At 39.5% G+C, this 27,664-nt stretch overlaps 1 protein-coding gene across 2 annotated transcripts in view; it reads left to right on the forward strand.

Moving 5' to 3' along the window:
* Window positions 1–27,664, forward strand: part of CIT (citron rho-interacting serine/threonine kinase) — a 68,351-nt gene that overhangs the window by 24,997 nt on the left and 15,690 nt on the right. Inside the window, exons 14-28 of one of the 2 annotated variants that reach the window (XM_058816422.1) lie at window positions 2,754–2,924; window positions 3,173–3,226; window positions 3,775–3,828; window positions 4,985–5,125; window positions 5,483–5,608; window positions 8,507–8,602; window positions 10,278–10,394; window positions 10,871–10,980; window positions 13,488–13,662; window positions 14,912–15,109; window positions 17,280–17,333; window positions 24,643–24,840; window positions 25,294–25,487; window positions 25,988–26,123; window positions 26,523–26,627. In XM_058816422.1, the coding sequence (XP_058672405.1) occupies window positions 2,754–2,924; window positions 3,173–3,226; window positions 3,775–3,828; window positions 4,985–5,125; window positions 5,483–5,608; window positions 8,507–8,602; window positions 10,278–10,394; window positions 10,871–10,980; window positions 13,488–13,662; window positions 14,912–15,109; window positions 17,280–17,333; window positions 24,643–24,840; window positions 25,294–25,487; window positions 25,988–26,123; window positions 26,523–26,627 (1,929 nt within the window). Of the gene's footprint in view, window positions 1–2,753; window positions 2,925–3,166; window positions 3,227–3,774; window positions 3,829–4,984; window positions 5,126–5,482; window positions 5,609–8,506; window positions 8,603–10,277; window positions 10,395–10,870; window positions 10,981–13,487; window positions 13,663–14,911; window positions 15,110–17,279; window positions 17,334–24,642; window positions 24,841–25,293; window positions 25,488–25,987; window positions 26,124–26,522; window positions 26,628–27,664 lie in introns of both variants that reach the window. The other variant, XM_058816423.1, reaches the window with a different exon arrangement.

Consider the following 27,664-nt stretch of genomic DNA (forward strand, 5'->3'; position numbering starts at 1 on the left):
TTAACTGACTCATTTCAAAGTCTCTGAGACAAGGAAGCCCTGAAACCTTGGTAATAATTCTCCAGACATGAGTAGCTCTTATATAAAAAAGTAATGAAATGCAAGCCCAACCCTCTGGATGTAGCTGTCCTCCACAGACTTCCCCAGCATTCTTCTGGGTGGTTGTTTTATGTAATACAAGGGATCTAAAGCTCCCTGCTCTCTCTTCTGGTGCTTTGCTAGCAAAGTTGCTTTAAATGCTGAAATGGGGAACATTTTTGATGATTTGAAATATCCACGGATTCTTAGGCAGTACAGACAAATGTAACAGAGGAAACATAATGCAAGTAATTTTTAATCAAACACTTTGTCCCAGAATCTCTTAATTTGGCTTGTGGAGATTCACAATGACATAAAGAGGCTGCTTAGCTCAACAAATGAGTCCTGCAGAGTTTCATGTCTGTGGTGGCCTTCTGAGCTCCCTGAAACACGTGTTCAAGAATCTTGCAACCAAAAATGCTGAGAAATTTGTGCTGACTCATGTCAGCAGGTGGATTTTGGCCATTAAAGACTTGGACCATGATTTTTAAGTCAGAGGGAACTGGGAGTTGGAAGAGCCCCTTAGAGTTTTGCTGTTCGAAACCTGAGGCTTGAGAGAGAATGAGTCAAATCAACAGCAAATCAGGATCTTCAAAACCCAATAATTAGGCATTTGATATTTTCAGGGTGAGGCTGTAGGTTCAATTTAACCTCAGGTACTTGGATAGAAGAGCATGGTGGGTTTGTGGGGTTTTTTGTTTGCTTGGGGTGTGTGTTTGGTTTTTGTTTTGTTTTGTTTTTTTGTTTTAACTAAAGCTGTGCTCTGGTCGTTATTTGATGAAGAGCCGTACTAACAGACAAACTTGCAACAAATCAGAATCTGTATTTTTCTGAAAGCCTCACTTATGTCTGTGTAGTTCCCTGATGTGATTTGCTTCAGATACATGCCCTGAACTTGTCTAGTAATCTGTGCTTAAATATCTCTTGGTATTTTAGAACTCTGAGCAATGCGTATCCCAGAGGATTGTTCTGTGTTGCCTTGAGTGCTGTGGCCTGTTCCTCTGATCTATCTCGGGACTTATTCAAAGACAATCTTGCAAATGTGATGAAACAAGAAAACCTGAAATATTACTAATTATCTCCTCTTCTTTCTTCTTTTCTCCCTCCCCATTTTCCTCCCTTCCCAAATGCTCGTTGTAACAGTGGCAACTATTGTCATACCTTTAATTCTTTGGTCAAGTGTTCGCTGATATAAAAGCCCAGTATTTTAGGAAGTCTAAACAAATTATGATTTCTGAGCAGAACATTTATTCTTTCAAACCATTCTGCCTTTTTGTTCACAGATGTATTTGTATAAAAAGAATATTTAAGTTAATACATGCTTAGTTATTAGGAAAAAAGATCTAATTTTTTTCCAGCAAGAAAATAAGATTATCCTTGCACAGGAGACAAACTGGAAAGAGTAGGTTCCTGTCTGGCTTACAAAGTGGAGAACCAGTTTTGGGATTACAAGCCAAGGAGCCATTCTTTGCTCCCTGTAAGGGACAGTAAAGCAATCTGCTAAAGGCCTGGCTTCTTTCACCATCTGCATAAGCTCTCCATGCTGGAGGATGAGGGGCTGCCATCAGGGTCAGTGCTCAGCAGGCTCTCATCGAGCTGAAGGCGCTGCCTGTCTGGAGGGAGCGATGACAAACCTGGTTCTGTCACGAGACAGTTACTCTTCTCAATATGGGGGTAGTCAGGCATACTGTAAGATATTAAAATGGAAAGAGAGATAGACTCCCCCACTGTCAGTCCTTCACAATCTTTGTTCCTAACTCTTGATGTGCATGTTTTCTACTTGTTCTCAGCTTCGTAAAAAATACTTCAATTTTGGAGAGGGCTTTTTTTGGTTTTTTTTGGTTTTTTTGCTTTAGAATAATTTCATGAAATGCATACTTGCAGGACTTAATAAATGCTAAACATAATTAAATTCTTGTCTTTCAGTGAAGATGTGAAGCAATCTCTCAAGCTAGTCTCAGTTTGAGTTCCCAGTCTCATTGAGATAGTCAATTCAAATGTTCTTTTCTTCTCCCACCTTCCCCTTCCAAATGCCCTGTCTTGTAGTCTCCTACATGGGGAATCTTTATTTCTGCCTGTACAGGCAAATATCTTCTATGAGCAATGTGAGTTTTAGATAGTTTTTCTAAGATAATGTTTGATTTTAGGTTGTCTCCCATACTGAGCAATGTGATCCTTTTTAACTCCGTCAAGAGAAATCTGATGGCTGCGAGCCACAGTGTGCTACCCCTCTGCTTCTCCTTCTTCCTTTTACCCAAGCTGTGCAGATCTGTGATAACTGTCATGTATCAGCCTGAGAAAATAGATCTTGAGGGAGCATCTGGGCATTTAGTAGAGACATCAACTCAAAGGCACATTTCTGTTTCAGAAATTAGAAATGTAAGTAATTTTTATCATTTGTATGTGGATGTACGTATGTGTTCCTGCACTCTCAAAAAGTCAATGTTTTGATTTGGAGGTATTGAGTTGAAAGTGGCAAGACTCAAACCACAACACCATGATTTTAGTTATTTTAGTTAGTTTTTACTGTTTTATTTTGTACTTTACCTTCCTTCTACGTACTCTTAAGTGCATCTCTTGCCTGCAGTCAGTATTCTGGAATCTGCTGCTCCAAGCATTTCCCCTGTTGCCTCTAAACTGTAACCCCTTCTCCTTCCCTTGCACCCCAACCACAGGAATACCAAGCTCAAGTGGAAGAGATGAGGCTGATGATGAATCAGCTGGAGGAGGATCTGATCTCGGCTCGCAGGCGCAGCGATCTCTACGAGTCGGAGTTGAGGGAGTCCCGCCTGGCAGCCGAGGAGTTCAAACGTAAAGCTGCCGAGTGCCACAACAAACTGCAAAAGGTAGTCTAGGCTCCATGGGAGAGGGGGCTGAGGCTTGCTGCAATATCTAGTGCTGCTTGACACATGCACACACAAGTTGTGGGTGTGCCCTTCAGAGATTAGCGTGGTTCCTACAACTAACACAACATGTGTTGTATGATGTGAGTTCTGCTTTGTGTAACTGCTGGTGTTTAAATTGCATGAGGTGATGACTGGATAGAAGCCTAGCTTTTCCTGAGGTTTTCATATATTTTATATTTAAGTTACAGGTTAAAGATCAAGGAAAAAATGAGGCAGGAGAGTTGTATTCCAAACTGGAAAAGGTATGTTACTTCAGTGTTCTAGATTTTTCTTCCTGGGTCTCTCATGTTTTGCACAGAAACCAAACTGTGGCTACTCAGTGGCATGCATGGCCTCACAGCCCCCACCTCCTTTCATTTTATGTTTTAAGACATCTTGGTGTGATTCACTGTTCTCTCTTGTTTGATCTAAAGCTGTCTCTGGATAACCTGTTCTTAATGGATTGTGTTGAGAAGCTGGGCAAAGACAGGCTGTTATGTGTCATCCAAGTTTGGAGTCAGGCTGGGGCTACATCAGGGTTTGCTTTACTCAGAAGGAACAGCAAAGTGAAAAACAAAAAGAATTCTGTGTTCTCACACTGAACAATCTTCTTGGTAACTAAAATATTAAATCAACTGGAAGTTAGCAAAATGGGAGTGGATTTGCCAAGGGGTGTTTTGGTGTGTTGGGATTACAGGGGGAAACCAAGATTTTTGGGAAGCGAATTAGCACAAATGTGGTATCATAAGCAAAGAGCATTTTCTCCTCTTTGGTTTTGACTCTTTCCCTCCATCTTTTTATCTAACTATAGATCAATACAGAGCAGCAAGCCAAAATCCAGGAGCTGCAGGAAAAGCTGACAAAGGTAACGACTGGGTGGTGAAAGTGGATTTTTCACAAGATTTCCCAGTGAAACCTTAATGAAGAGGAGGGATGCACTTTGTTTTACCCTCAAAAATAGAATTAGTCATAGCATGGGGGATGATAAGGAAAAGGGGGTGGGAACTGGTATCTGAAATCACTGGTGCTCTCAATATGCTTTTGGCTCTTGAGACATGTCAACAGTGCTTATTTTTACAAATGAAGCTGAGTCAGAACTGGAGTAGTGTAGAGAAATTCTCATTTGGAGGCCTGTTTGGGTATGCTCTGGACACTGCACAGGCCCCTTGCTTCTGAAGAGGGGTTCAGCTGCTTTTAGCTCACTACTAAAACACATGTTGGACTTGGTTTAGTCTCCCAGTATAATCTGCTTTAATCACCTGACAGTTCAGTTCTTCCCAGGATCTTCACAGCAAAAATGTTGAATGATAAGGATTCACAACAGAACTAAAACACCTTATCAATGTCTGCTGAAAATGGTGCAGAATATCTAAGATTTGCTGTCGTGGTCAGTCTGGCACTTCAGGTCTCACTGTAAGAACAGTCAGGGAACTTCTCTAAGTGGAATCCTTCAGCAGGAAAGAAAGGGGTTGTCATAATAATCCCCTGATTGAGCTTTTCAAACTTGGCACCTGCTGAGAGAGGGCTATTTCAAGGGTTAATGATCATGAATATGGAGGCCAAAACTACATAGAAATAGTACTTCTAATATTTCAAAACATTCATGTTTTAATCCCCTGTATCCTTTTCTACCTGCATTAATGCCAAGGAATTATCTGTAGGCCAACAGCTTATTCTCCTTGTCCTTTGGTAGTAAGAGTATTTTCTGAGTTCTTTTAAAGAACTTGGGCTGAATTTGGGATAGACTTACTTGACTCTATATACTGAAAGTTAACTTGCAATATAGCAAGACAAATATGTGTATCCTAGATTTTAATTTTTTTTTTGTGAAATAGAAGTCAAAATTATGTTTTGGAAGTTATTTGGACTCATGCACATGTTAATTTAAACTGTTAAACCAAAGTTCTGTAGTGATTTTATTGAGAATGTTGACCATCTTGAAGTTCTGAACCTTTCATACACCAAATTTGCGTGTGTGTTTTTCATATAATATATTTTCATTTTTCTCTCTTGACCTTCAGGCTGTGAAAGCCAGCTCAGAGGCAACTGAGCTCCTGCAGAATATCCGTCAGGCAAAGGAGAGAGCTGAGAAGGAGCTGGAGAAACTGCAGAACCGGGAAGATTCCAATGAAAGCATGAAGAAAAAATTGCTTGAAGCAGAGGTGAGTGCAGAGTATGTCCAGAGTAAATCAGTTATTGAGATGTGTCTTAGTTTAGGAACCCTCACCTGGGTGGCTCTGAACAGCATTCCTGTAGTAATTCTTCAGGGGAAAGTGCTGTCGGACTTTAAAGCATTTTTAATTAAGAAACATATTTTTGGAGGAAAACTGAGGGGTTTTATTTTCAGTGAGGAGTGGATAAGGACATGCGGTCAGCCTGGTGGATTTGGGGTGTGATGAGGATTCAAAATATGAAAGCCAGCCTTATATTGACTGCTTCAGCCTGTTTCCTCCAGAAACTACTCCTTGCTTTGTGCTAGTGCAGAGTGGCCTAACCAGCAGCTCATGATTGCTCTGCAGGAACGGCGCCATTCTCTGGAGAATCAAGTGAAGAGATTAGAGACTGTGGAACGAAGAGAAAACCGCCTAAAAGAAGATATTCAAACTAAATCTCAACAGATTCAACAGATGGCAGAAAAAATTCTGGTGAGCAGAGGTGATAAATGAAACCTAGAGGGTAAGAGTTTGTAAGGAAGGGGTAGGGAAGAATCAGAAGATGTAGAATTGCGTTGAATAAGGTGGAAATTGTTGAATAAAGGGATTTGTTTCCTGTACCAGCAGAAAGCTTAAGTATTCATATACCATTTGTACCCCTAGTTACAAACTCTCTATTGTGCCTTTAGTCTTAATAGTGCTTCAAAGCTGGAGTCACCTCAGTGGGAAAACTTTTCCATCAACACAGTAATGTTTAAATTATTTACCTCATGATTGTTTCAGAGGTAAAACATTCTGAGGGTGGGTTATGGCAATAACAAAAACATCTCTCTTTTTAAGTAAATTGCAGAGGAATTTAGAGGTCAGATCTATTAGAAGTGCTTACATTTTGAAGCAGAGAGAAATTCGTCATCCAAACTGTTCATCTCCAAAGATATTTGTTAGGAAACCATTTGCACCCACATAACTTCTCTGTTTGCAATTTCTTGTTTCTTTCCTGGTTAAAACTATTAAGGCAAGTTAGTATGTCAGTCTCTAGTGAATCAAGCAGAGGGTGTTTCTAATAATTTTTGCTTCCCTTGGACAGAAAGCATAATTTAATATTGGAATAATTAAATTTATTTTGCCTTCCTCATGAATTTTCTCTGTGTGTTGCCTATATGACAAGGAAAAAAAGAATTACATTTTACTGATAGTAATCCCAAGCTGAGACACACCTGAGGAAGACCAAATGAAAATGTAAAATTAAACATATTTGGAGTCAACAGATGACCCAGGCTTGTTCTGGGTGAATAGACTTTAGCATCAGTATGCTGAGCACTGTCAAGAAAAGGTAGAATAAGTTCTTTAGTAGTGCTGTTCTTTTCAAATTGTTTTGATAGCAGGAGTGCATGGTAAGTGGGAGACTATGGTTGTGCTGGGCAGAGAGCCAACTTTATGTTTAGAAATAGTGTAAAACTTTGAATTGTTTCATAAGCCTCTTGTGTATATTTGGGGATTGTTCCTTGGTTTTGATTATGTTCTCTGTGGAGGAGAAAGTGGAAGGGAAGGCAGAAATATCAGCTAATTGTTTTACACCATGGGATATGCTTAGCTCTTCTTATAGATAGTTTCCATGGAGTCCTGACGGAATGTTGGAGGGGTATTTTATGGAAAAAGTCAAACAGGCATTGAAGAAGTAATCCTATAGAGTCTTTCCTAGTCCCTTGCAACTGATCTGGGAGCACAGGGTACTGGTGTTCTTTTTTCCTCCACTCCTACCTTGTACCTTCCCTCAAGCTGTCTCTTCAAACATTTTTTACTTTTCTTGGTATGGAGAGGTAAGAGGGGAGTTGAAGATACAGAATTGCATAGAATAAGATGGAAATTATTGAATAAAGGCATGGTTTTCATGTACACTCATGGAGCAGTACCTGAGAAGTACCTGCTCATCTGTCTGTAAGGAACTGATGAAGAAGTAAGAAACAAGTTAGAGAAGATACTTCTGCCTGCCTGAAAGTGCAGATCGTTGCTGTGATGCCAATAACAAAGTCAGTGCTACATAGAGAATACTGACTGAGGGCAGCAATGGTAGGAAATTACCTTTTCAAGCCCACACTGGCTGTTAAGTGCCACTGCAGGAACTGGTGAAGCTCCTGCTACAATATGAGCAGTCTGATGCTGGGAGCTTTGGAGCTGCTGCTGATCTGGTTGTCTGATTCTCTGCCAGGACCTGAAACGTGTGGGTTTCTGGGGGAGGTGAGTTGTCCCTCTTGTTGCCGGGAGACATATTTCAATTGCAAAAAGCAGCAATCTCCATTCCATGCAGGAGTGTCAGGGACTAGGCACTGTTGATGACCTACTTTTGGTGAACCTCCTCTTTGATTCTCACTTCTGGAAAGGAGGTCTATTGCAATTACTGGAGCAAAAAAGCTTACAAGATGAGGAAAAAGCATATCAAAATACTATGTAAAGTACTAAAACACATACAAATATCAGGAAATTTTCCTGTTCTGTGCAGTAATGAGGGCAAACAGGAGGTCCAGATGCCCCTCAGCACCCGAATTTGTCTATGCAAGAGTCAGCCCAGTGGTAGTGAATGACAGACCTGGACCTGATCCTGTTATAAAGAAATTGTTGGAATGACAAATATGACAATAAATGAGCATAAAGTTGTAAGCTTGGCTCTTGAGAAGTGTCCTGTTGAAAGGTTATTATAGATAGACCCCCAAATAATACAGTCAGACTGCAGAAATAGCTAATTTCTGAAATACAAATTATTTAAGTCCTTATTGTACATGACTGAAACTATCTGATGTGAAATAAAGAGGCTAGAAAGATTCTGGAATGTTCCACCACATATATTGCATCCTGCACTTTTCATTTTTGAAGCCATTTATAAATAGCATTTCTGACAACATTTGTCCAAGGAATACAGCAAAGTAAATGCTATTCCCCCTCTGAATGCAGAATGAAAAGCACAGACAGCAGTACCCCGTTATTGAGGTCTGCTGTAAGAAAACAAGTGAGACCTTGTTAAAAATAGATCTGAACTTCCTGTGATGCCACTGCAGCTATAAAATGTTTATAACTATGTTTTCACCAAATGTCCTTGGCCTATCTTCGGGTATATTTTACTGGGAGATGGAGATTCTTACCATGGAAGTAGAAATCCTTGTCCTTAGCAGTGTTCCCACTCTGCAGAAGATGGGTCTGCAGCAATATGCAAACCTAAAGTTGATAATGTTCAGGTCTCATAATGCCTTTCTTTTTTACCATGACAGCCCTGGACTTGGGATTTTTATAGTGTGAAGCCTTAAAAAAGAGAATGAATTTTTGGTATCTTTGTAACACATACTCACAGCACCTGCCATTTCCTTGTTTCTGAATATGATTTTTTGCTGCTTTTAGGAGCTGGAGGAAAAGCACCGTGAGGCTCAGATTGCAGCACAACATCTGGAGTTGCAGCTGAAACAGAAGGAACAATTCTATGAGGAGAAACTCAAAGTAAAAATATCTTCTCTTCCTACAAGCTTTTGTGGGTAGAATGAGTTCAGGGAAAAACAGTTGCCTTTAGGCTCTGATTGCTTTGTCTTGTGAGTTGCCTTCTTGTTGCCATTGCTGCAATGTTGAGGGAGTTTAGTGGAATCCAAATCAGTTTTCTCCTGTTTTTTTCTGCCATTGTACCTTATCTGTCTGTGGCACTGGATTAGGAGAGGTAGCATTTGAAGCCAGAACTACAGGAAGGCATTTGTTGGTTGTAATTTGACTTTTGATGACTAAATAATACTTAGTTAATGCTGTTGGATCTCTCACCCTGAAGAAGCTTTCAGTTCCCACTGATTTTCTATGAGTGTTCACTCAGCCTACCTGCAAGATTTAAATGCAGCAAATAGTAGACCATTTCTGAAATTCCATCTTGGAGCTGGAACATCTGCCAAGAAGACACAGAAACCACCCACTTTGTTTTTGTCTTTTCCAGGGTAGCATTAACAAACAGTTAGAAATAGGCACCATCTAAAATTAGTAAAAACAAGCTGGCAAATAGGAGTATGTGCACTGGCTAAGGATTTTTCTAAAGAGCTTGCAATATAACAGCCAGTAAATGCATTTTGTAAGAATCTTTCATAAGAACAAATTATTCTCAGTAGGAACAGTCTTCATATTGTACATTTATCTAATACTTTAATTCTACATTTTTGCTGAAATGTGAGAGGATGTAGTATTTAAGAGGAGAGAAGAAATTTCTGTGGGAGAAATGTAAAGGAAAAAACAAGATATGCTGGCAGATCAGAGCATGTGGTTATCAGTAATGAGAGGAGAGTGATGGAAGCAGGAAGATGAGATGTAGATGTTGAGAAATAAGTGGTGATATAAAAACTGGAAAAGCGTATAAGCTTTGGGGCTCTATGATGTAGGGTTTAATAGGAGAAATCAGGAAGCCAGGTGAAAGAGGTTCAAAGGAATAAAACAGCACATGGAGTTTTTGTAACTGGAAAAGTAAAAACTATCCTGTGGTGCAGAATTTGTGCCTTTGATAAACTTTTCTTTGAAGGAAGAGACCTTCAATTTAACAACTGATTTATAACTCTGGTCATACATACACAACATGCATTTCTAGCAAAATGTAGCAATTCATTACTTTAGTCCTGTTCCCAATGGCAGCTATTTGTGCCACAGTAAGAAGTTTTTTAATTTGCTGTTAGATTTTTGTCTCTGACTGGAAGAATTTGTGTGGTCTCAGTTGCCTTCTCATCCATACCTATGGAACTCACAAATTACTTATGAGCCATGTTGGTAGGGCAGCCAAAGGATGGGCACTTTCCTATTTCTTCAGCTGTACATATTGGGTTAGAGAGTCTTTTCTCTGTTTCTCTTGCATTAGGCTGAAACAGTTATTCAACACGGTTTATATGACTCAAAATAATAAATAAAATACCTACAGTATCTCCATATCTCTATAAAATCTTATTGTTAAATTCAGTCTTCAGAGATAACTGAGAGTGCTCTTTTTGGAGTTTGCTCTTCCATGGATTTCATGCAATTGCATCATGGATTTCATTTTGCTTGAGATATGACCAATTGCTTACTAAAAAAAAATCTATATTGATGATTTTCTTTCTGCTTGCCCTTTGCCCAGTGAAACAGATATAATTTAGACAAAAGAAATGTCTTCATTTAGGTGTTGGAAAATCAGATGAAGAAGGATCTTGCAGATAAGGAAGCACTTGAGAATATGCTCAGAAGACATGAAGAAGAAGCACGTGAGAAATGCAAAGTTCTGGCTGAACAGAAGGCGGTATGTGGTGTTGAGCTGGAAATCAAAGCTGTTTAAAGAATAGCTTTCTAAAGCTGATTTTAAGCTAGATAATCTTGTTTGAGGTTCTGTAGTGCTGCTGAGCTGCTTTGAAAAAAATTCATTGATTAATATGAATTTTAAGAGACATGGGTTTTCTTTTAATTCAAGAATATTTGAATATTTATATTCAGGAATATTTTTGTCTTCAAGAATATTTCCTTTAAAAAAGCCATACAGCTTGCTGTGTACCCCTCATTTTGGGTCTTGATAATGATTGCTTTTTCCTAACATTAAAGCAGTAGCAAGCAGCTGCAAATAGCTCCAGTAATTGCATTTGTGTTGCTCATTTTCGCCATTTGATCAGTTTTCTTTTAGTCCTTTTTTGTTTCTGGAAAAAATTCAGACTTTTAAAATAAACTTTATTTTTGTAACTGCTTGCATTGTGCAGTCTCAAAGTCTCACTGCTGTGTTTTCAGATGATCAATGCAATGGATTCCAAGATCAGGTCACTGGAGCAGAGAATTGTGGAATTGTCTGAGGCCAACAAACTGGCAGCAAATAGCAGCCTCTTTACCCAGAGGAACATGTAAGTGTGGCAGCTCTGTCACTCCTTTTCCAATTGAAGTGATTCTCTGATTCACCATGTAAAAGTGGCTCTTTTTTGCAGGCCTGCTCTGCTCCCTGCTTGTTTTTCACTGATAGCCCTTCAAAAATATTCTCCCTTCTTCAAATAGTTGGGACTTGCTGTGTATTTTGTGTTTTCTCAAACATGACTGGGAAAATTGGTTTGTATTGCAGTGTTTACTTTGGAGCATTTCCTAAGGCAGGTGATTTGTGCAGGTTTGCCAGATATGTTAAATGAATACTAATAATTTTATGTCTAAAATACCCCTGGAGAAGCATACATTCCTTCTTTAAACATAAACATTGCTAATAGATTTATATTTTGCTCAGTTCCCCTGACACATGATTTTGTAATTGAAAACATTAAACACCCTTCACTCACAAACATTCCATCATGCCTTGATGGGTGAGAAAACAAGGAAGAACACTATATTTTTAAGCCAAGAATTTCTCTGCATGCTTTTGAATTCTTCTATTTCTGACCCTTTTGTGTGCCCAAACTTTATTTTTCTTTAGATTTTAGCTGAGATTCCTTATCTTTACAATGCTGTATATCCTTCGTAAATGACATAGAGGTGTTCTACTTCGAGTGTAGGAAAAGCATGGGTTGGTTGACACCTCCTGTAGGGCAGGGCTAAAACAGAATTTGCCCTTACTGAGTTCAGACATTCACCAGCCTGGTTTCCACAAAGGTTACAGCTGCTGGATCCAACATCAGGCAGTGCCTTTGTGGGAAGCACTTGGATAGATGCATCTCTGATATTGAATAGAATCAGACAAGGATGAGTTTTGGCAAAGACTTGCTTTGGTTTCAGTCCTTTTTTGTGGTCATTATGCCTCCAGATATGTAATGGCTCCAATTTTCATTGCATTTCAAATATCTTGCAATTTATTTTAGCCTTTGTAGCCAAAAACATTCACAGAAATAACTGGGGAACTTAATTGTGTTGCTTAATGCTCCAGATGACCTCCAGTTAATCACCCAGGGAGTTTGTTGAGGCAGCAAAAGCCATAACTTACCTTCAGTCTAAAATAAAACAGAAATGTCTTGAGGTGGAGCTGTTCAGTGTAGGGAAGGTTGAATGTCTCAGTCATGGGTGCTGAACTGAGTGTAAGGACTTAAAGCATCCTCTGGGAGCCATATCCTTGACTGGAGAGCCACGGAAAACAAGAAAAACATATAATAATGTTTCAACATACAATTTAAAATAGATTATTGAGAGCCATTTTGTCAAATGATGAACTTTGCAGGATTGGTAGGAGACAGTATAGAATTAGCAACATTTTGAGAGAAAATTGCCTAATTATGCATGCAGTTAGTTAATGAATTTGTGCTTATTTTGTGAATTGGGCTGTTGAAAATGTATAAATTGTTGTTGGACTGCATTTTGAACCCACAAAAGCTGCAGCTAATCTGAGCATGCATCAAGAGGAGAGCTAGTGATTAAACTCTTCAGAGGAGAGGGGAGCTCTGCAAGCTTTTGTTCCAGCAGTATCTGAGGAAACCACTGATTATCAGGTTCCTGAGAAGATAGCCCAGTAAACAGCAGGAAATGAAATAACACCATTTGACAGTTCTGGCTGGCAATAATCTATAGAGGTAAATTAAAAAAATAGAGAGGGTAAAAGGGTGGTTTTTGCTTGCAATGCACAGAAATGTGAGTCAGAAGACTTAAGTCCTATTTTTAGTTTTGTTAAGTCTTCCTATTTGATCTTGGGCAACCCACATAATTTCTTTGGGATAGGATTAATAACAGCTTATCTCACAGTGAACTTCTTAAAATATTAATTCATTAATATATGTAGAGCTTTGTGAGGTTTCTAAGTAGAAAGCACTCTATGAGGCAGAATTTTCCAATGCATGATAACACAATTCCAGGAACTGTAAATAATGCAGAAATACCCTTTTTTTTTTTTTTAGGGTGTCAATTTCAGATGATAATAATTAATAATTGCCAGCTCTCAAAATTCTTATGAGAACAAATAATTATTTTTGTTCAGTTTATGGATTAAGACTTTGATCAGAGACAGCAAAAGCTTCACTTCAGTGTAGGTCAAGTTCTATGTTCATTACAACAAAAAGCCCCAAACAAAACCCCAACACACTACTCCCAATCCTAAAGCATGGGGTTCCTCTTGTCTCATGGAAATACACTCTGAGAAAGCAACTCTCAGAATTTATTTTTCCACTACAGAAAAACATGTGACAACTGATGAAATTAGTAGAATTAATTGTATCTTAAATTCCAGATTACCCTCTATTCATTTGTGCAACTGGCAAATATGGAATTTTAGTGCTCTGGGCATATGTTGATGAATACACTAGTATTTTTTGTTTTTAGCTGGGATGTAGTATTTAAGCCATGAGCTTAACTTCACAGCAAACTTGTATTTTCCTTACTTGACCCCAGTGGAAGGATATATGTTAAGGGCATTTTGGGTTTGTCACTTGTGCATTTCTCCTATCAGGAAAGCCCAAGAGGAGATGATTTCAGAGCTCAGGCAACAGAAGTTCTACTTGGAAACACAAGCTGGAAAGTTGGAGGCCCAGAATCGAAAATTAGAAGAACAATTGGAAAAGATGAGTCACCAAGATCACACTGACAAGAACCGCCTCCTGGAGTTGGAGACACGGCTCAGAGAGGTGAAAACATGGCTCTGATCCCTCTCAACAAACTTTCCTAAATGTACCCCATTTTGTCAATACAGTGAGAACTAGATTAACTTGTTGCAGTGGTATTTGAAAGTGTATTAGTAATTTTAGAAAAAAGCTCACTAAAAGGAGATAAATGTAAGTATTAAGGACTTGTCATGCTGAATCTGAGCTTTTAGATCATCTTGCTTTTTCAGAATTCTATTTCTGTGTTTGTTTGTTCAATACCCTTATAATATTTTCTGGGTAGAGAATAATAGCTCAGCAATGTACAATGACCAGACAGATAACCTGTAGCCTTAGAGTTTACAGCTTAGAAAGCAAAGGACACAGCAGAATTGCTGCACGAAAAAAGGAACCTGCTGCTTCAGGCACCATCTTCAGAGTTTTCTGGAAAGAAAACCCAACAGTAATATGGAAATATACTCTTAAAGATCTGTGAGCTGTACTTCAGTTTTAATGTTGTATTAACTAGTTTGGTTCTACAAATTCTTCTCCAGTCTCAGTCCACTAATTTTCAGCTAAGGCTGAAATCTTGCCTTCAGCTGAGGTTGTTGAACGACCAACCTGTCCTACTTTGGCCAGAAGCTGACTGAGACCATGTAAGGTTTCTGACAGCCTTGTCACACATCTCAAGCACAACAGACAGATTCCCTTGGGATAGCAGGCAGCCTGAAGAAGGTGCTAAGGTTTGGAATTGATTTTGAACACTGAGATGTGTTTTAGTTGTTTATTTCTTATCCCTGGAGTGACATGTTTTTCCCTTTGTGTGCTGCAAGAAAACCTTCATCAGAAGCCATTCAAATAAACCCAGAGCCAGATGAGCTGGTAGGTTTCTATAAAAGGAATCTGAAGGGAAGATGAAACATGGAATTGCAAAATGTATGTAATGTATGCCCAGAGATTCCCACATAAAGATCCTTAGAGACTCAGCTTCAGTGAAGAAAGTTCATCACAAACTACTTCAACATTTTATGTTAGTGTTTGATATGTTTGAGTTTCAGTTGGAACTATTCTTGTGCCCTTGTTGTTTCAAAATGCCAGGTAGTTTTTTCCAAAAAAACCAGTAGATTTTAGGGAGTAGACAAAGCTGTGTCCTTGATTTAAGCAGTCTGCCAGGATGTGATTTTGGGAACAGACATGGCAATGGCATCTTAAAGTGGGCTGTGAAACAAGACTCCATTGCCTGTCATGTCTTTGTTAGTAACTCACACTTGGGTACTACTGTGACTTCCTTCAGGTTAGCCTAGAGCACGAAGAGCAGAAGCTGGAGCTGAAGAGGCAGCTGACAGAGCTGCAGCTGACCCTGCAGGAGAGGGAATCCCAGATCACTGGGCTGCAGGCTGCAAGGACAGCCCTGGAGAACCAGCTCAGAGAGGCCAAGACCGAGCTGGAGGAGACCACGGCCGAGGCAGAGGAGGAGATCCAAGCCCTCACGGTGAGCCCTGGACCTTGTCTGTGAGCTGCAGATAAACCCTAGAGTTATGTAGGTGCATGTTTCATAAAGAGGTTAAAAGGAATTTATATGATCTAATTTTTCATTTTCAGAAATGGGTGTGAATTGTGCCTTGTGTTGATAGGGTAAAATGTCAAATTTTACCTTTAAGTATTTGAATACTTCCTAGTAATGGATCATTGCTGCCTAAACTGACTGATGGCTTGTAGGAGAATCATTACTTTTGTTTTGAGGTAAAAGTTGCATCTGAAATTGGTATTGTTAGGAGTTTAACTCTGTGATTTACTTATTTAAATAATAGCTCATGAATTTGGAAGTACTTGATGGTTATAAATGCTTTGATGATTTTTTCTTCCTATCAGTTACCCTGCTTTGAGGATACTTATTCAGGGGTATATATACCAAATTTAGGGGTGTGTATACTAAATTCTCCTACCAAATTCCTAGGAAGAGTCTTCCAACACATAATTGTATCCCAATGCTACTTTCATTAAAAATTGTCATGTGTGTCTGGTGAGGTGTGTGAGTGATAGAAAGGAAAACAAAGTTCAAGTCCTGCCACCCTCTTCCACCCCAACCCCTGTAAATGGAGTTCTAGATTATATGCTGCTGGTTGCTGTCTCTTGAGCACAAAAGGATGCTTTCAAACTGTTTGATTTTAAGAAATATTTCCTTCACGAAAGATTCCCAGGGTTGTGGGTAGAGAGTTTGACCTGCTACCAGCTAACCCCACCTTGAGCAGCAGCCTGAAATGACCCTCAAATCCTGTCATTTGGAAGTGTTGAAAATGTGCTCCAGTGGCATTTAATCAAAGAACTGTTTGAATATTGCTGCCATTGCTGGTTTTTGGGAGGGGAGGGGGGCTCAGCTGGCATGGGCACTGGTATTATGCTGCTGCTTTGGGTAGATGAATGGCAGAACCATTCTCTCAGTTCTAAAGTGGGCACAGCCTGGGCAAGTGCAGCAACAGCATCAAGGCCTAAGAATAACTGAATAGAGATGGCATTGGGTTCTTTTTGCTCAGAACTGAGGCAGTCCCTTCCCAGCTGAAAGCTTTGCATAACAGCCACTATCACTGCCAGGGGGCTGGCAATGCACTTGGGATCCTTACCAGCAGTGAAACAGATGAATATTCATGACCTGTGTTCACTCAGTTATTGCTCCAGTTAATGGGGCAAACTGGTCGTGCTGGACCAGCTGCTGTCAGGCACTCCAGCCAAGCAGGCTTGGGGCTATTCCTGCCATGGAGTTTTTTACATACTTTTATTTCTCACATTGCCTGTTGTGGTAAGATAGCTTTTAAGCTCTCGTATTTGACTTCTGCTGAATGTTTTTTTTCCTGTTTAGTCTCTTGGCTCTAAGGAAAATGTTCTGAATGAAGAAAGGTGGCTGGATATGCTTGAGCAGTAACCTTTCCTTTGTTAAGTTTTCACATAGTACATGACATTAGACACTTGTTAAATCACTTTGAATTTTGAGAGAGGCCACGAGGCTGAAACAAGAACTTTTTGCTTTGTCATGCTTTGCTTGTAAATTAGGGGATAAAAATGGTGCATGCAATACTGCATTCTTTAAAATGAGTGTTTGAACTTTTCTGTACTTTAGATGCTGTCCTCAAAGAATTGATTATTATGTTTTATCACTGCTTTTTAGGGAGGCTCAGGCTTAAATGTGACTTTATGGTAGGATTCAGGTAGATTGGCAGAGCTGTTTGGGGTAGCTTGCATTATACATCACTATAGTTTTTCTTTGCAAGCATTAAATTGTGTGCAGTGTTTATTTTCTATGAAACACCAAATATGGAAATGAAACCAACTCAAATTAAAATGTTAAGAATGTAAAAACTTTACATGGGATCAACAAGTCTTCTGGTGCCCATTTCAGATGGAACCTGTTACATAATTCCATTCTTGAGCTTGTATATTTTCCTAAAGCACCTCAGATTTGGGAGCAGAAGTGTATTTTGATAAGTAGATGGGACTTTTGCTAATCAGTTCTTTGCCACTGCAAAGTGCTTTCAAAGCCTGCAGCATCTGCCTTCCAAACTTTGCTTGCTGGTAGATTGTTCTGCAGTTTGTTTAGCAACAAATGCAACAGCATTCTCGAATTCTAATGTATTAAAAATTGATGATGAACTTCTTACCTCCTTTAGGCACATAGAGATGAAATCCAGCGTAAATTTGAAGCCCTTCGTAATAGCTGCACAGTGAGTATTAAATACAGATCATTGAATTATTTTGAAATTAAGGATAATGAAACAAACAATTTCCTCATTCAATCCTTGATGACACTAGTTCATAATGTGGACTTCTGGCTTCAAGGTGCTAGTAGGAGCTGGATGGATTGGATTGGATTTCTTTTAGGTTTCAGGTAAACCTCAATTTTGAGGTTTTAGTCTGATCATGAAATTGTCACTGTTCTTCTTTTTGGAGAAGAAAGTAAATTAAAATATCTCATTGCAGTGCAGCTAATAAGAATGGTGCAGCAGCTGCAAAAAAATGACTGTAGATAAAGGTCTTTTCTGCTCACAAGAAGGAAAGATGTGCCTGTCCAAATTCTGAGCTGCATTGTAGATCTAGGCCTGAGTGGGTTTTAAGGAGGATTTTAACACTGTTTGAAGAAACAAGAAGTATTAAGGTTCCAAATAATACATTGACATACAGCAGAGAGAACTCCGGGATCTGAATTTTCACCTTCTGTTGCCTGAGATCTTTGACATGTTTTCAGATTCATTTCATCAGTCCAGGACACATCTCCAAGGGCTTTGTGTATCCACAGGGATTCTTGCAGTTTAACACTATCTTCACTTGTTCATGGCAGCTGATGGAGAGTATCTGCCTTCCAGTGACATGAATTACACAAGTGTTGGATAAGGACCACAGTCCTCTGGTCAGCAGTGATTGTAAATTATTCTGGGCTTTTTCTCTCTACCCCACACTGTGAGCAGGGCTTAATTGCTGGGACTTTTTATCTTGATTGTTTCCCTGCTTCCAGTGATTTCCTCCAATGTAATTTTTCATGCTGTAGGAGTAAGTCTCTAATGTGTCAGTTTTCATCTTTTAAAATATCTTTTCAGCATGAGAGTCTTTCTGTTTTCCTCACTGCTCTTTAGCACTGAGCAAGGGGGTTCTTCTGGACATGGAATACCCAGACAGGAAGAAGTGAGGAAGTACAGCTTTCCAAAGTGCTTTAACCTGTGTCTGAAAGAAATCCTACACAAGAAACTTCACTTTCTGTTCCCTTCCTCATTTTCTTAGATTGACTGTCTAGCTCCCTATGTGTCATCATGATCTTACATCCAGAGCTATCTCCTGTTGCTCTGGATGTTGCCTTTCATTCAGAGTGACAGCTTTCTGGGAAAACACTTTTGTGATCTCCATGCAGGGAAAAACCAGGTGGGGAAGCTCTGTGGCTTCTGTTCACTGCAGGGTCAGCTGCCTTGCAGAGCTGTAACTCATTATCCAGTGACACTTCAGCTCTGAGTGTGGGGAACAAGCTCCAGCAGTGCAGAATGACCCATAACATTTCCAGAATGTCAAGAGCTTCAAAGGACTTGTAAAAGTGTTGTGCATTGTAAGGCCCTCCAGTGGGATAAGTGGGATCAGACATCCTCATCAATAAGAGATTAATTAAATAGTTCCTAAATGAATAATACATGCCCATGGTACATTCTCTTTGCAGCCCAGGAGAATGCATGTATAATTTAATTGACCATGGACAGATAATTTCATGTTGTGTGCTAGGACTGCTCCTGGCTGTCCATCCTGCCCGAGGAATGAGGAAATCAGGGCAATATTCTGTTGCCAGTGAGGGTCAAGAAATGCTAATTACACTGCTTTCACCAGATGTTCCAAACTCATTTTTATCTGATGGTACCAGTATGATGCAGGCTGTGCTTTTTGGTGACCATGTGACTCCACTTGAAGGTGATTATAATTTATACTCCTTTTAAAATCCAACAACACTTCAAGGGAATAATTGTAATATGCTGCTACTTATACAGCCTGATAAAGGATGGATTTATTCTTTCAGGAAGTTCTCAAGAGAGATCCTTTTTAAGCTGACACAAACTCCTTGAACTAGTCTGGAAAACTTTGGCAGGGAATTACTTTTTATTTGATCTTATTGAGAAGCCTCAAACAGCATAAGAATTACAAAAATAAGATTAGACAGGAAAAAAATATTAAAAAATTGAATTAGTTCAGTACTTTTGCAGTCTTCAAAAGATAAATAAAAATACTTAATCTACTTTCTTTGGTATTGTTCCTGTTTCTCTAGCTTCACAAAGGTCACAACTTCTGATTGTAGAGAAGGCTGTGTCTGCTTTCCTTGTATCCTCATTGCACACTTGGTCTTCCTTTTGCTGAGGTCTCTGACCAAGGAGGCATTTTTAGCTTCCCCTTTTTCATGCTTTCTTTCACTCAATTGAGCAAGAAATAAAAGAATACATAATTACAGCAAAAATTGTAGCTTGTGCTACCTGCTGAACACACATGTGCTTGTGGGCACACACAGAGTCGTATCTTATCACAACCTTCTCACAATGATGGCTCATCCAGCAAATCTGCTGAGGGAGAAAAACTACTTCCCTACATTTATTCTATGAAATAAATGGCCCATTTGAGTGTTAAAAGTATTTTCCAGGCAATCAAGCAAGATCTAGAAATAAAAGGCATTCTTAAATAGGAAAATGTACATATTTGTCAGTTGTCTCCAGATACCTGCAAACTGTGGCTTGTTCTGAGATCAGCAGCATGTTTAAACTTAAAAATACAACTAAGTTATCTAAATAATAATAGAACTGTTTCCAAAAGGAAACTTCCATTAAGCAGGTATAAAAGTCTTTAAATATTTAGCAGGAAATAGTCCTATAAAAGCCTTGCACTCAGATTAGTAAAATGCCAGAGAACAACCATCTGAGCCACCTGGGTTTTTCAGGTACAGGCTGTTGCTTTTACTCTAGCAATGAGTGGCATTTCTTATTCCTAATTGGATATTGCATTTCCATTTATTCAAGTTTTCCCCTATAAAAGAAAGTTTATCTTCCCTTCTTGAGTTTCTTTTGTCATCATCTTGTGTTCCAGTCTTAAACATTAACAGGCTTGATCTGCAAGAGATTGGATACTGAGGCATTAAATCTGTGAGCCCATAAATTATACCTATCTGATGTGTGAATTCCTGCTGAATTCAGTCTAAGTTCCTGATTCCACATTTGCTTCATTAGTTGACATAAGTTGTATTCTTGTGAGCTTCCAAAATAATACTCAGGGATGTTACTTTGATGCTAAACTGTCTTTCGGAGTAAAGGAATCTTGCCCACTATGACAAGGCTAATACCCAGGCAAAAATTTTTATATGGCTTTCTTAATTTTTTTTTGAAAAGAAAAATTCCTGTTGGGTGGAAGGAGTTATCCTTGATTCCCATTTCACAGAAAATATGATGGCAGATACCAGTTACAGGCAGAAATGGAGTTTTGTATTTTTTGTAGCCTGACAAAAAATCAGAGACTTTTGAGGCGTTGCTGTGAGAGGTTAATGAGACCTTCACTGTGGGTAACATCACCAGCATTTGAGGAAGAGGCTGTTGTTTGGGAGAGGCAGCTCATCTTCTGGGGCCTAGGATAGGAACACAGGAACTGAGTGTTTTAATCCTGCCTTGCTGTGGGGAGGAGAGGAATGCAGTCTGGGCAGTGTCCAATGGGCAATGTCCCTCAAGATAAACCATGAAGAGTTTTTGGAGACTGAGATCCATGTCTAAGGTGTGTTTCAAGGCACAGATGTTGTCTGACTATGGGGAGGGAGGAAAGTGAGGGATTTATTGTGAGGTATTGATGGAACAGTCAGAGATACAATCTGTCTGCAGCCCTGTGTGAGAGCCTCAGCCTCCCAGTGTTGGGATTTCTCTGCCTGAAAAGCTTTGTCTCAGAGAGTAGGTGAAGACAAAAGGAGTCTGATTTCTGCTCTCACTTCCTCCTCACAATAATTTGGGGCTGAGAGACAGCTTTTTCTTGTTTCCTATTTACTTCTGACAGGTAGCTTTCTGGTAAAGATTAGTGGGGATGGGGAGCAGTGGTAATGGATAGAGCAACACTATTAGTCTGGAATTACATTAAACTCCAAGTAAAACACTGTTGATAGCATCCCAAAACAGTTTCCCTTGTTGTGTCCTTGCATTTTCCTGCATGTTTGTTGATGGCATCTGAAAACTGAGATACTTTTATGAAGGAATAGGGTGTGGGGAAGTTTGCAAGCTGCAATTATTGGTATATAAATAAAACTCCTTATTTTTATCCTTTTCCTCATTATTGTGCCTATGGTTTTGGTATGTGGAGCATATGGATTAAATTTAGTACATTTTATCTGGTGTGCAAACCAAATCATCAAGGCCCTGACTGTCTGTTGCTCTGATATTTGATTTAATCCATGGCTGGAGAGGTCTGTAGGACCAGGGGTAACAGCTGTGAATCTGCTCAGCCTCACCAGAGGAATACTTTGCTTTCCTCAGATTATTCAGTGGAGAGGGAATTATGCTGGATATGGCCCCTTCTGCTGAGGAGCTGCTGTGCTTGGGCTGCTCTGCAATATTTAAAAATGAGATACAGTCCTCTGCATCAGGATAAAGATAAGCTGTGTCCTTAGATGTGGTGTGCAGTGAAGAATCTGTGTAGTTAGATGATATCTCTGGTTTATGGATTAGTTGTGGTGAAGATGTGCATAAATAGAGGAGAAAATTCCAGTTGCTCTGAGTGGTGATGCAGTGGCACAGATACAGTGGCTGTCTAGAATTGCTTTTCCAAGGTTTCAAGTGTTTGCTTAATTTATAAACTTAAAATGTGAAGATTTTTCTAATTATATTATGGGTTTCTAAAGGATATAATGGCATTTTCTTACTGACTTCCCATTAATATACTTCCCATTTACTCGAGAATAGCTCAGAATTGGTTGACTTGTTTGGGACTTTTTGGGGCTTTTTTTACCTGGGGATTTCCTTAACTGAAAAGAAAAATATCTAAAGCTATTAAATCTTTCCAGGTACAGGATTCTGATATAGGTTGTATGGATGCCCAAGCCAGTATTTCCAATTAAATCTGGGGGGTTTTTAATCTGTGGTTTTTTTGTTGTTGTTGTTGATAACCAGGAAAGGCATTTATATCACACTACATCCCATTTTCCTGTGTCAGCATTACCTATTACTCTTTAGGCTTTTAGTGTTAATAAACTCTCTAATCCTGTTGGGTTATACATAGCTGTAGATAGCTATTGGATGTGTTAAAAACCATCCCCTTTCCCCATGAAAAAATGGAAGATTGTAGCAAGAGGAATAAATTTTCTCCTGTGGAAAAAAAATTGTATCTATCTAGATTACATTATCTAGGTTTTAATATAGCTGGAATTTAAGCCAATGTATTTTGGAATTGTCAGTAACTACACTGTTAGAAGAAGGAAAGAAATCATGTCACGTCTTCTGGAACCTTTCTTTGTTAACTGCTTTGTTATTTGTCTGAAGTTTTCCAGAAATATCCTACTAGATAAAATATAGCAGTGAAATATAATATGATCTGGTTTAATTTTAGTTGTATTCAGGGAAAGAAGTCAAAATCTCAGAACCTAGAATAAAAGAAAATGCGAGCTCAACTTCCAGCCCTTAAGGAATAAAATCAACTTGAAATACAGCCAGTTTTAATAATTAATTAAGTAGTTGGACATATTAACTCTGCATATTACTTTATCCATTTTGTGTTTCCCTCATCTCAATTTTCTTGTATTTCAAAACTAGCTTAATATTTTTTAATAGAAATTACTTGTACTAGTGAATGTATAAAATATATCTTGAAACTGCCTAGATACATGGTGTGGTTAAACATAAAATTAAAATAAATGGAAGAAAAAGTGAGTTTCTGATCTGGTAGAGATATCAGCTGTTGTAAGAGCAGTAGGTAAAGCACTGTGAAAACAAATGTTCTTTTGCTCCTTTTTGTTTGTATAAACAAATCTAAGTCCTTATTTTTGTAGCACTATAGGCACTAACATGTCCTTACAACCCAGGCTGCTCTTTGAAAGCTTGGTGCAAACAATGCAGGGGAAAATGTGTATTTTCAATAGGGCAGGGAGAGTGCTCAGAAACAAGCACATGATCAGATTTCTTCAGAAATGTTGTGTTTTGAAGTGTGAATCATCTTGATTTGACCCTGAACATATGGGTGGCAGGAACTCCCCTTCACCCAGCAGGGAGTAATGGCTGTTGGACTTTTCCTGCTCACAGTTTAAAAACCAAATACTGTTAATTTAGGTCTAGGAGAGGCATGGTAAAAGGCTGCCAAAATATGCATTACAGATTCTTCAAAAAGAAGTGGTTGTCATCTTTCCAGAGAGCTGAGAAGAGCTGTGTGCTCTATCCTCTACTGCTTTAGATATTTAAGTCCTTGGCTTCTGTAGGAAATTGGAACATTTACATTTGAATGTGTGGCCAACTGTGCTCTGAGATTTTATTTTTTCCCATTTAATGAAGTATCTTATTCACTTTTCTTTGACATCCAGGCAAAAGAGCCTCTAGAACATATTTTTAAGAGTTGAATGTGAATTGTATAGAGTTTACCAGTTTCTGAAATTCTTTTTATTAAGCTGATTTCAAAATTACTGAGGTTTCTTTCTCTTCTGTTGTGGTGATATTGGTTTTGAGTTAGGAGGTACAAATTCATCCACCCGGTGTTCAGGCCTTTCATTCATAAAACCAACTGTGAAAATGGCCCACTGTTGTTTATAGTTGTCCTTCAGTTGGAGGGGACTGTGGTTGAAAGCTTTTAGTTAGTGCTGACTGAACAAATGGATGCTCCCACTTTGGCAAAGGCCTTGTTGAGTTTTTGCTTTTCACTGATTTTCCATATTGTGTTACCACACTGGTTTCTTCCCTCCTGTGTACCCAGCTGCCATCCATAATGCTGTTACTTTGATAGAATGCATTTCTGAACATTTTTCTGCCTTTCCTGGTTATACCCAGTGTTATAAACAATAATATAAGCAATTCCCAGGGATATCCATCAGGTTGCACTGCCTGCACTGCACCTCTTGGTCTGTTTTCTTCAGTACCACACTTTGAAAGGCTTTCTGAGAGTGATTAGCCTCATTGCACTTAGGGGAGATTGAGGCAAAAAAAGGTCACTGTAAGTCAGCAGCAGAGCTGAGAATCCAGCCAGAACTCCTGGCTCCCAATCCAATGCTTTAACTATGGCAGGTCACTCAAATAATAAATTACATTGCAGCATATTTATGCTCTGAACCAGATTTAAAAAAATAAAGCTATTTTCTCTAAGACACAAAACTTTACTACTAATCCAAGTACATTACTATGCAAAAATACCTACCACTATAATGCTGCCCTTTTTTGAATTAGAAAAAATGTAAAAGCTTGGAAATAAATAATTCTGTGTGAATTGATTAATCTCCCCAGTTATATAGAAGAATGGATGATTTCAAAAACCTGTGCTTACTCACGTGTAATTTATTTTTCTTTCTAGGTGATTTCAGATTTGGAAGAGCAGCTGAACCAGCTCACTGAAGACAATGCAGAGCTGAACAACCAGAATTTCTTCCTGTCCAAACAACTGGACGAGGCCTCGGGGGCCAACGACGAGGTGGTGCAGCTGCGGAGCGAGGTCGATCATCTCCGCCGGGAGATCACCGAGAGGGAGATGCAGCTCACCAGCCAGAAACAAGTAAGGCTCTCTAGGTCTGCCCAGCAGCCTTGGTGGGAGCTGGCAAAAACTCCTTTTACATCTGGGAACCCATGAGAAGTGATGATGCTTCCAAGGGCAGTGGCATTTAAGCCTTCCTTCCCAAGGCGGTTGAGTGAATGGAAATTTTTGGTATTTCCCATCGTGTTTTTACAACATTTTATTTAGCAATCCTGCACTCTGAAGGCATTGTCATTTAGAATTACTCATTTTAATTTTGTGGCTCTGGAAATCTCAAAATGTTCATAATGAGCTCGACCTGACATTATCAGGGATCACAAGTGAATGTACAGGAGCCTTGAAATAAATGGGCTGTGATTTCCCAGCTCCTGCTGGCTGCTGATTTGCATGTACTGTAATCGAAATGCTACGGCTGAAGCTGAGAGTGCACGCTTGATGTGGGATGTGAGAATTGATAGGAGGATTTATTTTTAGACTATGGAGGCCTTGAAGACAACATGTACGATGCTGGAAGAGCAAGTAATGGACTTGGAGGCCCTGAATGATGAACTCCTGGAGAAAGAGCGCCAGTGGGAAGCGTGGAGAAATGTTCTAGGGGATGAGAAGTCCCAGTTTGAATGTCGAGTTAGAGAGCTGCAGAGGATGCTGGATACTGAGAAACAGAGCAGGTCTCTCTCTGTCTCTTCCTTCCCTTTTATGAACTTTTATGAAAATTCTCTATAGAAGCTAGTACAAAAATTATATTTAGCATAGGATATGGGAGTTGGAGCTAAATATAAAATCTTGTGAGGTAGTTCTAAAAATGGTTTATTAGTTAATAGTCATCACTGATATTGTTCCTTTTGTTTCTTTGCAAGTGAAAGATTCAAGGGGAGTGGTATTTATCATTGTAACTTATAAAATGTCCTGATTTATTATCTTCTATTTTATTTTATGGAAAAAATAGTCTTTGCTCCTGACTGTTCCTGTGGGGTCTTGAAATTTTTAAGGCTGTAGTTCTAGCAGGGGCAGGAACAGGATTATATAATATAAAAGTGTTGCAGCAAACAGTCTGGCTTTCTAATGTAACATCTTGAATTTGAGGCAACCTCTGAAAGAGTTATTGATGCCACTGCCTGCTAGGGAGAGGTCAAGGAGTTAGGTAACATTATTTTCCATTTTAATGCAGAGTGAGAGCAGATCAGCGTATTACTGAGTCTCGCCAGGTGGTAGAACTGGCTGTCAAGGAACACAAGGCAGAGATTCTGGCCCTGCAGCAAGCACTCAAGGAACAAAAACTCAAAGCAGAGAGCCTTTCTGATAAGGTAAGTAACTTTCAATCCTAGACTTTCATAATGAGATGAAATATTTTTCCACTGATATTACTTTTAGAAATGTGGCCTTCAGCAGCTTTTTTCAAGATGTTATAGAGACAAATTAAAAAGACCGGAGGGCATAGAATAGAATTCTATCTGCAAACCAAAGACCTCAAATTTTCTTTGAAAAAGACTAAAGCAGACAGCAGGCTATGATGCCTGGAATGAAGTCCTTCAATAACTTGGTATCTGCATTTGAACAAGCCAAAATATCTTTTGCCTGGTTTTTCCCCAGCAACCAAAGGCTAATTGTATCATTTTTCTTCAACATGTGCTTGGTGAAGTTGGATTTAAGACTGTGGAATTATATTTATTAGTGTTCAATGTTACTCTGACCCTCTTTCCCAGCTCAATGACCTGGAGAAGAAGCATGCCATGCTGGAGATGAACGCCCGCAGTTTACAGCAGAAGCTTGAGACAGAAAGGGAGCTCAAGCAGAGGCTTCTGGAGGAGGTAACCTTGGAGATTCATGTTAGAACTTCAGAAGGTTCCACATCTTGAGGAGGGGAGGTTGTGTGAATAAGAGTTACACATCCATCCTTCTTCTATATAACTAGGGAGATTAATCGAGTTGGGGGAGTTGTTTTCACTAAAGTTTGCAGAGTGTGTGGCCATGTCAGGGAGCAATAAAAGTGAGCTGCTCCTCAGGGGCAGGGGAGATGGCAGCCAAGGGGGACAGCGTGCCAGGCAAGGACAGGACCTTGCAGCCTGCAAGCTCACACCCACAGCACCTGAACAAGAGGACCAGTGAAGATACCAGTGATCATTATGGAAGCCTCTAGTCACAAGGCAGCTCCTAAGTCAGCCCTGCAAGGCCAGGTCTGTCCCCAGGCATAGCTCTGACCAGGCCAAGGGCCATAGCTTAAAACCAGCTCTGGAGCCAACATGCTGACAGTGCACACCTGGAGGCCACAGGTGAGGCTTCTCTCACAGCTCTTGTCATCATTGATTTGGGTCACAGGTTTTGATACAAGGTCACACACCTGCATCATATCAGAGAGTAACTGAATGCAGGCAACCAGTTGTGGGTGGTGGGGGAAGAGGCTCCAGAGGAGGATTTCAGGGACAATTAGGGCATTTAGAGCCTTCTGGTATTCTTGGGGTACTGACAGGTTGCCTACTCCTTTGTGCACCACCAGGAAAGATTCCTGGCTCTTACTTTGTAACATAGGAGCAAGCATTCATGGTTTTCCTAGTCAGGGACCTTGTCAAGAAAGTGTAAATTCTAAAGGAAGTAGGAGTATTTTGTCATGTGCCCTCCTTTGGTGTTAATTGGAGAGAAAGATGCAAACAGCTGGCCATTATTTTCCTTATCTCATGTGACTATGACTGTCCTGGTTTATAGTAAAGATTGTAGTTTTAATTTACTTTTACATAGTACTGAGGTGACTTCTGGTGGTTGTACAGAGAGCTTGAGAAAATGGTGTTGCTACAGATTAATATAAATACACAGAAATGCTTGTTTAGTCATAATGCAGTCTGAAAGAAGA

Source organism: Ammospiza caudacuta, chromosome 18, assembly GCF_027887145.1.
Source record: "Ammospiza caudacuta isolate bAmmCau1 chromosome 18, bAmmCau1.pri, whole genome shotgun sequence".
NCBI classification, from domain to species: Eukaryota; Metazoa; Chordata; class Aves; order Passeriformes; family Passerellidae; genus Ammospiza; species Ammospiza caudacuta.